General features: G+C 44.2%; 1 protein-coding gene across 9 annotated transcripts; it reads right to left on the reverse strand.

Moving 5' to 3' along the window:
- Window positions 1-60: 60 nt before the first annotated feature.
- On the reverse strand, window positions 61-13,193 carry epn3a (epsin 3a). 9 transcript variants are annotated; one of them, XM_061749534.1, is made up of 12 exons: window positions 12,926-13,193; window positions 12,363-12,438; window positions 9,498-10,222; window positions 7,367-7,485; window positions 5,935-6,015; window positions 5,442-5,531; window positions 4,354-4,437; window positions 4,055-4,184; window positions 2,706-2,855; window positions 2,008-2,073; window positions 1,703-1,933; window positions 61-1,256 (listed from the first exon to the last, which is right to left on the reverse strand). In XM_061749534.1, exons 3-12 carry the CDS (start codon window positions 10,057-10,059, stop codon window positions 979-981), a joined length of 1,791 nt encoding a protein of 596 aa, XP_061605518.1. In that variant the 5' UTR covers window positions 10,060-10,222; window positions 12,363-12,438; window positions 12,926-13,193; the 3' UTR covers window positions 61-978. The 9 variants fall into 9 exon arrangements, with proteins under 9 accessions (XP_061605518.1, XP_061605516.1, XP_061605517.1 ...); XM_061749532.1 differs by having other exon boundaries at window positions 12,808-13,193; XM_061749533.1 differs by lacking the exon at window positions 12,363-12,438.
- Window positions 13,194-14,043: the final 850 nt, after the last annotated feature.

Below are 14,043 nucleotides of genomic sequence, written 5' to 3' on the forward strand. Positions count from 1 at the left end.
CCTGAATTTAGTCTCCACATAATAGATCAGCTTTCGAAGGGAACTCGTTCACACAAGCGGTAAGACTCCAGACTTTAATTCATCTGAAATACTGTTTCCACGCTGCTGTTTTGGTCAGCAAATGTGTTGGCAACAGAGTTCAAAATGGGCTCACGTTAGCCAGGTAGCCTTACAATGAGTTTTACATGATGCTAACATTGCTTAACAAAAACAAACATGCTAAGGATGCAGTGGGTTCTATTGTTTTGGGTAGCAACCGTTTTAAATGGGCTCATGTTAGCATTAGCCTGAATCTAGTCTCCACATAAGCGCCTAAGAACTGAAACAATGCCAGCTACTATCCTGTTTTGTTTGGGGAGGGGGGTGGGGGCATTTATTTGAAGGAAGTGTTTATTTTTCTAACTGATTATTAAGGTCACAGCATCTATTTTTGAGGGACGGCCACTATTTGAGGAAATATCAAGTATCTATATAAAATAGAAGCAATTGATGGAGTGCTTCGAATACATTCTACTAATTTGGTGTTGATTGATTAGCATAAAACCTGAAGCACTTTCAGCCCACCCAAACTACATTATCTTCCAATTCAGCCCAATAATAAAAGTGACAATGCTGTTTGAGTCCATAGTGTATAACAACAACAGCAGCAGCAGCAGCAGCAGCAGCAGGTGCCACAAACAGCTGAGTGTGCGACAGGATTGTTGACTAGACAAAGGCGGAACACATTTGAGTGGAAATAAAAGCCAAAGTGCAACGGCGACAATTTACAGGGTTTTTTTCTTCTTTTTGACACGTTAGCCGATTGCCGATAGCCTGAAAAGAAGTTTTACATGATACATAATTTCTAACCTGTTACTGCATCCATTAGCTTGTTATGCCACAATGTAGGGGGGAAAACAAACAGTGGGAGGTGGTGTCACTCAATTCCTTCGGGCTGCAGTTCATTTTCCCTTTTTGCGACTGTAGTTGAATTGTTCCTCATAGGAAAGGGTTCTGATAGTTCAGCGCGGGCTGCGACGCCGGAGCGCCGCCCGTGGAGAGGGGCAACAGAGGCTGGGGCAGCTCCAGGCCGCCGGCGTGGGTCGGGTGGGTGAAGGACGACGGAAGGCTGGCCGGCTGCTGGCTGGCGGGCAGAGGCAGGGAGGCGCTGTAGGGCAGAGAAGGCTGCAGCGTGGCCGAGCCCGAGCCCAGTTGACCCAGAGTCGGTCTGGCCGGCTCCGGCTGGAACGGGTTGACGGTGGTGGAAGGACCCGCGCCTTGCGACAAAAACAAGAGGCAAAATACTTGAAACTTGTTGCAAATGTTTGTGTTTGTCCCGATTGGGTTTATTGGTGTTATTCTTGACATGGTTCACACCATCCGACTGAAACAGCAGCAACAAAAATGCTTCTTTGAACTCCCTTAAAACCACGTGAATAGTTCAAATGAAGGGGTTGTTTACACAACCGTTTACAAATAAAACCAGATAACTGGCCTCCCTTCGTCAACACTGAAAGACGCAGCTTTTCTGAACTTCAGCTGACTACGTTCAAATGCTACGTGTGTGTGTCGCTCAAGATAAGGAGCTCGAAAACCCTTCCTCAGCAAGCGTATCGTATATCGTCACCAGAGCAGACATGACTGACATCATTACAATTCTCAACCCAAATTTACTCAAGGCACTCAAGTACTCAAAAGTCCACTTGTGCTAGTCAGCAAATACCTGATAGAAAAGGGTTCATGGCCTTGGCTTGGGCATTGGCAGGGATCAGGGCGTCCAGGTTGACCAGCGAAGCGGCGGCGGGGCCCAGGAAGGACTCGGGGGTGCGCAGCGTGCGAGGGTCGGATTCCGCCAGGCTCTGTCCCAGCTGGTACAAGTCAAACATCTCGGGGCTGCCTTCCCTCTGCCCGTTGAGATTCCCTCCATCCATGGCCTCGTCGAACAGATCGCCATCTAAAAGCAGGACTTCTTGTTTGTTTGTTTGTTTTAGAGTAGACAAAAGTTTTGGGGCATAGTAAACTGTTTACCTGAGGGGCTTACAGCTCGGCGAGGAGACCGTTTTGGTGTTGTGAAAGGATCCACTGCAGACGATCCTGAAACATTACAACCTAATTATGCAGCCATTCATTTTCTACAGCGCTTGACCTCACAGGTGATTTAGACGAGGTGGGGACACAACCTGGACTCCCTCCCCTGGTCGCTCAATCCCTCTCTCTATCCACCTACCGGGGCTTCGGGCTGGCGTGGCCGCTTTAGAGCGCCTCGTCGTCGGCTGTGAGCGTTCGCACGCCACGGAGAGAAAGCGCAAGAGGGATGGAAAGAAAATCAATGTCCAACTTAACCGGCGTGTGGACTGCGGCATGGGACTGGGTGGCCGCTTTAGAGCGCCTCGTAGTCGCCACAACCCGGTGAGATATACGCCGAACACCGGAGGCTTTAAGCGGATATATTTTTATATGTAGATGTGTGTAGACATAAGAAAGACGTTTGCCGAAGTTGCATCATTTTTTCCATGTGTCAAATTAATAAGACATGTTTATTTCCACTGAAAAGGGAATTTAATGAACCTAACAGTCACGTTTTTGGAATTTGTGAGGAAGTCAGAGGAGAATCTGCAAACTCGACGCAGAACTTCAGAACTGTGATACAGACGCGCTAACCACGAGGCCGCCGCGTTGCCCGTAACATAATTATGTTAGCTACGAACGAGGAAATGTACACCCACCCTTGGCCCATGGGTTGGAGGAGGCAGTGCCAGGCGGGGGGTCCCAAGGGTTGACCGGGGGCGGGCTGGGCTCCCAGGGCGGCGGAGGGCTGTTGGAGGCGGGCGCCGCCATCCAGGGAGAATCCACTTTGGACGAGCCGCTGCTTCCGTCTTTAATAGCAGATGGGAAAAGGAAAGAGTGGACGACTTGGTTACACATTTTTCACTCGTACAAAGTGGAACAATTTGGAGTTGCATTTGACCAAACATTTTTAGAAAGAAATATGCCTCAAAAGTAAAAAAATAAATACATAAATTCAAGTTCAAAGACTTCTTCAAGGGGGAAGAAATGTCTGCGACAGAGTCTGACTGCTCAGTGAAAGAGTATTTAAATGAATATTAAAATATATTATTCAGAGTTACAATAGTTTTTTTAAAGCGGACATGTTCTGGAAAATTCTGGAAAAGACTCCGCGCAAGGTAAGCAGAGCTGCATTGCGTTTTGTAAACTAACAGCCTTAGCCTTTGATAAGCGGCACTTCATTTTTTTTGCTGAGCGACGTTGATGACGCGGTAGTGGTGTCTTTGTGTCCATCGCCACATACACACAGTATAGTCTATAAACTGCTGTATCCACAGGTTAAAATCCTTTTATTGTCCACATTCGGGGATGTGCTTCGGCAAGTACAAGCAAACAGCCAGTCCGAACGCGCCTATTGGCTGGTCGTCATGGTTACGAAAGCCGGACTCGCCATTGGCTTAGCAGTATATCGGGAAGGATGAAGGTCAAGTTTGATACACAGATGCTGGTCATATAATCAGATTATTGTGAAAAAGTTGATTTATTTCAATAACTCCATTCAAAAAGTGGAACTTGTATATTATACTCATTCATTATACACAGGCTTTATATATTTCAAATGTTTATTTCTTTAAATTTGGATGATTATAACTGACAACTAATGAAAATCTCAAATTCAGTTCTCTTCATGAGATTCAATTTATATGACCAGCACCTGTACAGTAATTATTGGGGTATTGTGACAAAAGCGTGTCAGAAATGTTATTAAAACACCAGGAAACTGTTTTAAATTGTGGGGGGGAAAAATGCATAATGTTTCCATTCACAGCTTTATTAATTGCGGTCGCCGCCAGGTTACAGTATCACCCTGCAAATTATAATGCAATTATAAAGTGTTTCACTTCATTTTATATTGAAACGACAGCTAAAAATGTAAAAAATGTCATTTAATACATTTCCTCTTCTGGTCGTCAAGGTTTTAAGGCGACTTTATGTTATTTCCCATTTCTATATTTCTGAATGGATGTGTGATGCAATCTTCAGTGAGACGCAACGCTCAGATACCCACCCAAGGGGTCCCAAGGGTCCGTGCCCCCCGCGAGAGCGGACCCCTGGAACGGGCTTTTACGCCACACATTTTCACTTGGAGGCGGATCTTTGCGCACTGCAAAAACATCGACCAGGTCCATGAAGGCGGTCTGACAGCATAGAAAAGACAAATGGGTAAGTAGCTTGTCACGTAGTTGAAAGCTTGGAGTGTAAAAACAAAATCAGACCCCCATAAAGGTTCTCCAACGAAATCTATGTGCCAAGATGTGATCCCCTCGCCTCCCCCAATAAGGTCTTCCATACCCCAAAGTTTCATACCCCGCCTTTAGACGCCATCTCGCGTTTGCTCTCCTCCAAAGCTTTCTTGAGCATTGACTCGTCTCCCTGGCGACCGACTTGCTCCTGTCGACACATACACACACTCGCACGCCTTAGGACCGTCACCACCGTCACAGTGCACAGTAGGGTGGATAGGGAAAAGTCTACACACCCCTGTTTGAACGCCAGGTTTTGGTCATGAATCAAAAGAATGAGATCAAGATCAATCATCGCAAAACCCTTTCCACCGTTAACGTGACCTTCAACCTGTACGACGCAATTGAAAAACTAAATCTTATCGAGAGGGGTTAGGGTTAAAAATAACTGTGATAATGTGGTTGCAAAAGTGTGCACACCCTCTTGTAACTGAGGATATGGCTGTGTTCAGAATTAAACAAACTCACGTTAAGCACACACCTGACACCATTTGAAGTGCCAAGCCCAAATGAAGTTCAGATGTTCTAGTAGGCTATTCCAGGTGTTTGTAGACCTTTTCTATAAGTTTTATTCATGAAAGGCGCAGACAGGCGAGACTGAGGAGAGCATCACGACAGACCGAGCGCATGGATTGTTCAAATTCTTCGAAGTCGTAATGCCATAAATGTTCCTTTTGCGTTTTCTGCCTTTACAAAGGTAACTTGAGACGAGACCTTGAAAAATCATGTATGCTGCACATAATATTACAAAATCATCTCCCTGTGTATTTTTAAACTGTGCTGTGTTTCTTTCTTCACGTCTTGTATTTCTTCACTTGTTTAGCTGCAGGTGGAAATTAGGTTTAGCTGAATGCGTTATGAATGATGTCTTTTCAATCTGAGTTCAACGTAAAGTATGTAAATGCTGGACCATTTGTTGCATTAATTTTACGATGCAAATGTTTTATTTTAAACTGAATTGAGTTGACGAATGGATCTTTTAATGTACAGTATCTGAATTGAAAAACATTGCTTATTTTTTTCAATTAAAAAATTTGTTCACCGAGTGCCACCACTGCAAAATATGGTTTCTCGCCTATTTTGTATTGATGATAGCATCTCTCCGGCGTGCCCTAATTGTCTTGACTTGCGACTCTTCGCTAGGCTGCCTACCTGTTGGTGTGCCTCCTTGCTCATGTTCAGCGCTAAGCGGAGCTGGGAGTCCTCATCCATGTCCAGCGTGGCGGGTGTCCGCTTGACTGACTGCGAGAGGGTTGAAAACAACCAAAAAACAAAAACAAATAAAACTAAATGTTTTGACATTGTCTGACTGTCCATTTGTCGTCACCCTGTGACACCAGCTCACACCATTGATAAGAGAAGACTGACCACTTTGTTAAAAATAAGGCCTGGGGCAGAAAGTGACCCAATTTGACCAAAATACACTATATGGACAAAAGTATCGGGACACCTGCAAATGGAGGATAACATGGAGTTGTTCCCCCACTTTGACGCTAGAACTGTTTCCACGTTTCTGGGAAGACGTCCCGACAATTTTATGGTGTGTCTCGATACTATTGTCCATGTAGTGTAAGAAAGCTGCTTGGAGGAGGAAGAGAGGAAAATAAAAGTTTCCTTCTTGTCCCCGGACCCAGTGAAGCGATACCTTCTTGGCGACCTCTCTGCTGACGCTCACAGCGATCTGCATTGCGGTCTTTTCATCGAGAACCACTGTTGTCGTGGTAGGCTGTGGTCAAGTGGAGCAAGGATTAGGAGGAAAGACTTGAGCTACAAATTGAGCCTGAAGCCATTCATTCATTTGATCAGCTAAAATTATTTATTGTACACTTCCTTCTCGCAACTACGTGACGAAGAGGCTGCGTGTCAAGCGCCTGGGCGTGGATCAATAGGTGCTTCCTGTTTGGCTGGCTCACAGTGATGTATCAGAATGCCAATACTGGCTGAGTCAGAGACAAGAGACGCCGTGTTCTCAGGGAAATGCTGGCCTGCGTAAGAGGCGCTGATGATTTGGTTGGACACGGACGTGAGCGATTCCACGCCACCGGTGGGCGCATATAGCACTCGTGTTTTGGCATTGTCACCTTTCAGAAGATGCACACAAAAATGAGAAAGAAAAAAACAACTAATGTTCAAACAACTCCCAGACCCCAAGACAAAGGTCCTCTTTTTTTCCAGGACAAAATATGGTCACCCGAGTGTCACCTCAATACATTACAGTTGGTTATTGTAATTGACGACGCACAACGCACGACGTTAATCTCGTCATGTTATGTTTCCTTTTGTGGTACGCTATTCCTTGTGTTTCTTTGTCTCTTTGAACTAAGGCTGCACGAAAATGATAATCCTGATTATTTTTTTATCAATATGGTAATCGCGATTATTCCTCATCGTCAATATTGTGAATTTTCAAGTACGGAACGGCTCCGTTGTTCTGCTTAACCAAAGGTCAGTCGTGGTCGCCCTACTGTTTCCAGATGGCAATATAAGTATGTGATTTAACACATTCGCTGCCATTGACGGCAATAGAAGTCAAATATCCATGTTAACTGGGAAGGCTGGCAGCGATTACGTTGGGGGACCTTAATTTGAATCCCAGTAACCCTCACCCACCCGAATCCAACCTAAACTGTCTTAACCCCAACTCCAGCCCTAAACCTAACCATAACAAACTTCTTTGTTTTTATTTCATCACATCTGCGTAGCCTGCCCTTCCCGCCATGTAGTAGCCAATCATGTTGCAGCGGGGCGTGTCCTGCCTACAACACCACTGGGATTCCTAATGACACTGCAGTGACGCTACAATGCGTATGCGCAGAAGCGACACGCACCAAGTCAAAATGGCAGCCGCCGTAAACAACAGAAGTGGCAACATTGCAGCGCTTGTCAAAATAAAATTAAATAAAAGTAGTATGTTATTCTTTGCTTCGTTTTAATTCAAATGTGAAATTTCTGATTTGGGATTTGTTTTTTTTCATGGGGACTTGTGACTCAATCCGAATCACTACTGTTCCGTTGGTAGCTCTAGTGCACGCTATATAAATATGCATCGAGTAATGCATATGTGGGATACGGCATACCTTTTCACTCGCCTCCCGGCTCATGGCCAGGGCCAGCTGCAACTGGAGCTCCTCCTCCCCCGTGGTGGTAGGCCGAGCTTGCTCCAAGTCTGCCGCCAGCTTCGGCGAGGGAGAGGAGGCTGGAGGAAGGGGAGGAGAGAGGACTGAGTGTTTTGGGAAGTAGGGAAAAAAAAAACATTGACAGAAGGAGCGAACACAGGCAAAAAAACAACAAAAAAACTTTGGCTGCATTTTAGGGTCAGAGAGGCGCTGGTACTGGCGTTGAATGTTAATTTATCTGCCGGCGCTCGTTGTTTGGGATCTTTGTTGCCGTTGCTTGCCACTTGGTGGACCCGCACTGAGAACAATACCGGCCCTGTGCACAGATCGTTGGGGGGGGGGGGGGGGATGGAGGGGGAATTGGAGCGAGGCCCATCTAAATAGCACAGATCCTCGGGGTGGGTTTGCAGAACTGCGGACGCCTAGCAGTAACCAGGCTTTTCATATTAACTAAATACTAGGGCTGCAATTAACAATTATTTTAATAATTGATTAATGTGTCGATCAATTTTTTTTTCTATACCTTGATTGGAAAACAGGACAGTATATTGACAGTATAGAAAATGCACAAATTTGCTTCCTGGTTTAGTCCGTAACATAAGTCAGAAAATAGGCAACAAATGTTGATCATTGTTTTCAAAAGTAAAAGCATATCTTTTCAAAAAGATAAGTCTGCTTTCGTGGAGGACTACACAAATCTGGGAATATTTACGGTTGACAGGCTGAAATTCCGAAGATTTAGAAATTTTGAAGCTAAGCAAGGTCTCTAAACAATTAATCGATCAAAAATTGTTAATTTGATAATCAATTAGTTGTCGATTAATTGTTGCACCTCTAATTATTTGTACGTACTCTCTTCAAGATCACTGGAGTGTAACTTTCCTACACTCGTTACTTATTGTAATGGAGCGTGAGCCAACGGACAGCAAAATTTTAAAAAACTCCTTTTGACGTTACAGACCAAACCAGTAACTAAAACATAATCAATTTATGTTTGTGCATTTTCTGCAGTCAGTTTGAAATAATGTCCTGGTTTTTAATAAAGGGATGGAAATTAATATATGTTTTTTTATCCATTTTTTTACGCTTCTTTGACACTTAATATCTACAAAAATGAGAAGCGTTAAAGTTGAGTTTAGTGTTCTCCCTTTTACCAAAATTCCACTCAATTTACATTATTCTTAATCAATTAAATCGATCATTACGCCCATCCTGAGTTTTAACATATTCATGAGTGCAAATTTACTTTGTTTTTTGTTTGTTTTTTTATTACAGCACTGTTACAATAAATGTCTATACTGTTTTATTAAGACAGCAGTGCAACTGTAAAGGATTCAATCCAAGAATTTATTTATTTCAATTAGATTTTTCGTGGAACAGTTGTGTCAATTAAGCGGTTTTGTGTATGACGCTCGTACCGGTTAGCTTGTTTGGTTTTTTTTTTGGAGGGGGGGGGTTTGAACGCATGCACACACAAGGGGTGTGGGCCTCATCTCTTTTTTCTCTTTTGTAATTGCAGATTAGCTGATGTGACTGTACACGGGAGAAAGACAGAAATGCTGAAGTCGGTGAAGCGCAAAATTGAAAACCCTCTTCAAACCAAAAGAGAAAATGTTGTGTCTTTGTACAGAGTAACTTGTCAAATGTTATGCCCATTCCATCACAGGTCACACGGAAAGGAAATTCAGGTTAAAACACCTCAGGCCTGAACCCTCTTGAAACCCACCAGCGATACACTCGCAATCTTACCGTTTCGGAGCGCGACTGCAAAGAAGAGTGGGCAAATTTGACTGAGAAATGTTTCATGCCGACAGACTCCTACATTAAAATATTGATTTAGGGCAGAGTAGCGCTGAGGGTAAGTGTACGCCCTGAAACCAGAAGGTCACAGATTCGTATCCCCGCCTGAGCGCATGTCGTCGTCGTGTCCCTGGGCAAGACGCTTTACCCACATTGCCAATGAACGAATGTGGCGGTCAGAGGGGCCGTAGGCGCAGAATGGCAGCCACGCTTCCGCCAGACTAGGCTCCAGCTACGCGCGACCCAGAACAGGATAAGCCGTGTATGAGGTGTGACTCGTCTTGCTACTCACAGTGGAGAGAAGAAGGAGAACTTCTGGACGCGTACATCCCGTAGTGGGTGGCGTGGGGATACGGAGGAGGCAGCTCCCCGTATTCGCCGTAGACCCCCACCATGCGCGACTTGGTCTTCAACGCCTGGGCCCGGTCCTTCTTCAGCTTTTCCGGGTCTTTCAGCAGAGCGACCAGTTTCTTGGCCTTCTCGCGGATGTGGATACCCTGGTCCTGTCCGTCACGGTCTATGTACTGGAAGTCCTTCAGGGTCTGGATGGAGTAGATGTTGTCCCGGCACTCCTGCGCCACGCGGTCCGAGCCCGTCTTGATCAGGTAGTCCAGCAGGGCGAGCGCCTTGTAAACGTGGCGCCAGTTTTTGCCGTGGTCATTGAGCCGCCTCCAGATCATGCCCATGACCTCGGTGAACGCCACCGCGCTGTAGGTCAGGTCGGCGATCTCGGCCATCAGCGAGCTGGAGGCGCCCCACGGGTCGTTGGAGGTGGCCTCACGCACCTTGATCTCCGCCTCCGTGTAGTTGTTGACCACATTTTTCATCTGCCGGCGCAGCGACGAGGTCTGCATGGCGGCGGTGGTGTTCGGTGCTCCAGTGGGGGGGCCGGGGCGGGGGTGGGATAACAAATAAAAATACAATCGGGAAGGGGCTCGTTAGGCGGCAGCTCAGAAGAAAAGATGAGAGAAATCCAAGCTCGTCTTTGCAACTTCAATTGTATCCACAAGTTTGTTCCTGTTGGGGAAGAAGATAACAGGTGAGACGTTTAAGATCATTTGGACAAAAGCATTGGGAGACACATTACACATACCAGTGGTACCTTGACTTATGAGTGCCTCAGGTTACAAGTGTCCTCAATTTTTTGCTTTGCGTGGCGAGCCAAAATTAAGTTTTTTTTTTTGGGGGGGGGGGGGGGGGCGTAAGAGTCCCTGAGGCACTTTCAGCCATTTATTGAAGAGTACAAATAGTCAAACAAACAAACTGTTAGCCTAATAACAATTGCCTATGTAATTTTTTTACTTTTCCGGAAGAACAAGAAAAAACAAATGAAGCAAACAAGACAAGTCGAGTTGCCTCAAGTTAAAATTTCAGGTGACATTGACGACTGAGAATCTACGCAGACATGATGTAAAAACAACATTCTTAGCAAGCACACTGGTATTGTTCCTATTGTGACACGAAGTTTAAAATCACTTGGGCAATTATGCCATTAAGCTAACGCAATACAAAAATGAGAACACAAGCAAAGAGCTACAGTAAGCCAAAAGTGATGTTCAGAAGCTCACACGCCGACTAACCAGCTAACTGTTCCGTACGTCACTCGCTCACTACAACTAAAAGGCACAAAATTCACTGCAGTCACCAACTACTGAGACTCGGCTTGTCCCAGCTTCATCCAACCAGTTTTTCTTTATATTGTCTTTTATTATGCTGCTTGTGTTTTCATGAAATACAGAGCTACTTTTCTTATTTCACTCAGTAGGTCAAGGCACCACTGTAAAAGGATGTGAAAATGAAAGAAAATGTGGAACTTCTCCAATTTACTAAATTATACATAGGCGCGAATGGTTTAAATGTTAGCGTCTTCAATCAACCTCACACGCATGTTTTTGGAACTTGGGACCAATCCGATTCCAATCCGGAAGTTTAGAACTGTGAAGCACACGTGCGAACCACTACCGCGCTGTGCTGTCCTTGAAGCATACAACTGACCAAAATAAATAAAAATTCAGTAGGAACAAAGGGAGGGGAGGGTCACACAACATAACTACAGGTGTTAAGAGGTGGAGGCCAAACGACACTGCGGCACGAAACACCATACCTAAGCTAAATTTTTCGACGGGACAATGCAAAGTGATTACGGAACAAAAAACAAACCATTGTTTCCTAGTGGACTCAGTTAAGCACACTTTGAGTCCCTGTGGAGTATTTCAGGGGAGCCGTTTTGGAAATCTTATGTAACACCACCGTACATTATTACATTGGGCTGCACTTTGGACTGATCAATCACCGTCAAGGTGGATGAACTGATAACATCCAAGTGAGACGGAGAATACACACATGGGCCACAATATTAGGTACACCCACACTACCTAATTGTGAAGTATCAAAATGACTCCCTTGGCAAAGAAAAAAAAACTCAAGTCTTGCTTTACATTGACAGATAAGAATTAATAACAAACGTTTTTGTTATGGTAGGAGTTGAAAGGTGGTAAATACTTAAAACGTCCTTCAATATGACAAACTATAACCAGAATAATAAGCATAATTGTTACCAGCAGTGTCAATCAGGTGAGCATCTTCACCTGTTTGTTTTGACAGCCGTTTGTTGGTTAGTACGTTAGCACGTAGTTAATTAATAGCCCCAAAACCTACACTGCTGAGCTCCACAACACGTTGCAAAGCAGTGGAATAATTAATTCAGGTTATTAATGATTGAAATTCCTGAAGTTGTTCCTCCCCCCCGCCCAAAAGTCTGAGTCACTGTGGCGTGAAATGGTACATTCCAGTCCAAATATAAAATGGTGCCTTCCAGTCGTAAGTTTCCGGCATCTGACGTCATCTTCCGTCAAAGAAGAAAGAACCTTTGCTGATTGACTAACAAGCGGAAACAAAGACAAAAATGCAATACTGTTTTTTTCCTCACGTTTATACACAGACTACTCAACAAAGTGACATTTTAGTTATTTCATAATAGTTTTTGTTTTAAATGGTTACCTCTCTTGTATCGCCTCTCAATAGAGTACACAGGTGGATGTCTTAAATTAAAGTACACAATTTCCTTAAATTGTGTACTTTAGCCACCCTCCACAAAATGGAAGAGAAATATTAAACAAAAAAAATGTGCGCGATACAAATTCAAAACAAAAGTCACCTTAAAGATTCCTGAGACGGGTCATGTGGATGCGTGACGTCATGGCGATTCAGGTGGTCCACTTCCTGGTACTTCACTAACGACAAAGCTTAATGGAAACACGGATTTTTTTTTTCCCAACACAAATTTCCGTTTCAATGGTACTGATTCGAGATGGGATAGTCGGCTATAAATTTTGCTTGCTCTTTTTTTTTTTTTTTCCCAACACAAATTTCCGTTTCAATGGTACTTATTCGAGATGGGATAGTCTCTTTTTTTTTTTTTTACACGTAAACATAACCTCGCTTCTAACAACAGTATATGCCAGTGTAAATGGGCGAATACAATGGCAGAATTCATTTAAAATAAGATTTAAAAAGCACATTTTAGGTGACAAATTGTCCCGTATATGTCGAATCTGCCCGGGACGTTGCGTCAAAGCGGCCGAAGAGGAGAACGATCTCACCGTGACTCAGCTCCCGTGATTTCGGGTGAAAAAAAAAAAAAAACAAAGTTAAAAACCTGGGTTTAAGATAAAATAACACAGTAAATATTCCTTTCCTCTTTCCTCACTGCTCTCTTACCTTCATGACATGCCAGCGTCAAGCTCCCAACTTGAGGAGGAGGAGGAGAGAAGACCAAAATGTGCCTCCGCCTCTCGACATGTCCTGACCGGACGATAGAGCGGAAAACACTAAAAGTCTGCAAAAATATCTCCGATCCAGGTTCTAATTCAGCGGGGGGGGAATGAATTCCTAACCGCTCCGTTTATATGGGCGTAAAGCAGTGTTGTAAAAGGCACCTTTCCTGAAAACACCAAAGTGCAGGCAGGGAGGGGAAGAGGGGCGCAGTCACACTTAACCCTTTCGCTGCCCTCCGAAGAGGGCCCTCAACGACTCACACTCTGCACTTATGGACAGATAGCAGTGTAAAAGATCAAATAAAATAAAAGTAGAGGAGTGAAAAGTGAGTAAAAGTGAAATTTTGCTGTCGTTTTAAAAAACGACTTTATAGATGGCAGAATCTTGTTTCAAGGCATTCGGCACGACTCATTCTTGTTACGGCCGACGACATGAAACAATTCTCTTAAGTAAGCTCATGGAAAGGTGAACATCTTGCGTCTCCAAATCTGTCAGAGAAGCAATCTTTCCTCCTTTTAATTCCTGAAGATCTCAGTCAATCAAGCTCTCGACCGTAGGTGACCATACCGCTCTCTAATTACAACTTTTTTTACACTACGTCGTCCTGTGAAAAATGCTGAAGAAAATGACAAGCTTATTTTGACAAAGTAAGATACGTGCGCTCATATGTGTGTAGTGAGTGTAAGTTAGCATTACAAATGCTGTGATGCTGTGCATTAAAAATCTGTTCCTCGAATGTCTGTGCTGTAGCATCGCTCCCTATTTAAATAAACAACTTTATTTATAGCACATTTTCCCTCAAAAAAAAACACAACTGTAACAAGTACAGATACCTGACAAATCTAAGTAAGCACAGTATCAAAGTATTTGTAAGGTAGGAAACCTACGGCATGTGGGGCTCCCACATTTGAAAAACATGCTTTTGAAGCTTCTTAAAGACTCGAAAACCAACACTACAGTGTGACCCCGCGGACACCCCTCCTCTAAATTGCCAGTAGGTGTGAATTTGAGTGTGATTGGTTGTGCCTCCATATGTGCCCTGCAATCGGCTGGCGACCAGT

Source organism: Phyllopteryx taeniolatus, chromosome 16 (genome assembly GCF_024500385.1).
Source record: "Phyllopteryx taeniolatus isolate TA_2022b chromosome 16, UOR_Ptae_1.2, whole genome shotgun sequence".
Classification (NCBI taxonomy): Eukaryota; Metazoa; Chordata; class Actinopteri; order Syngnathiformes; family Syngnathidae; genus Phyllopteryx; species Phyllopteryx taeniolatus.

Excerpts from the sequence above, each read along its gene's own strand:
- epn3a (XM_061749533.1), bottom strand. The coding sequence starts at position 10,059 with ATGCAGACCTCGTCGCTGCGCCGGCAGATGAAAAATGTGGTCAACAAC. Across the intron at positions 7,486-9,497 it reads TTCTCCTTCTTCTCTCCACT|CCTCCTCTCCCTCGCCGAAG; the intron begins GTGAGTAGCAAG and ends CCCTTCCTCCAG. Across the intron at positions 6,016-7,366 it reads GCCGGGAGGCGAGTGAAAAG|CCTACCACGACAACAGTGGT; the intron begins GTATGCCGTATC and ends ACTTGACCACAG.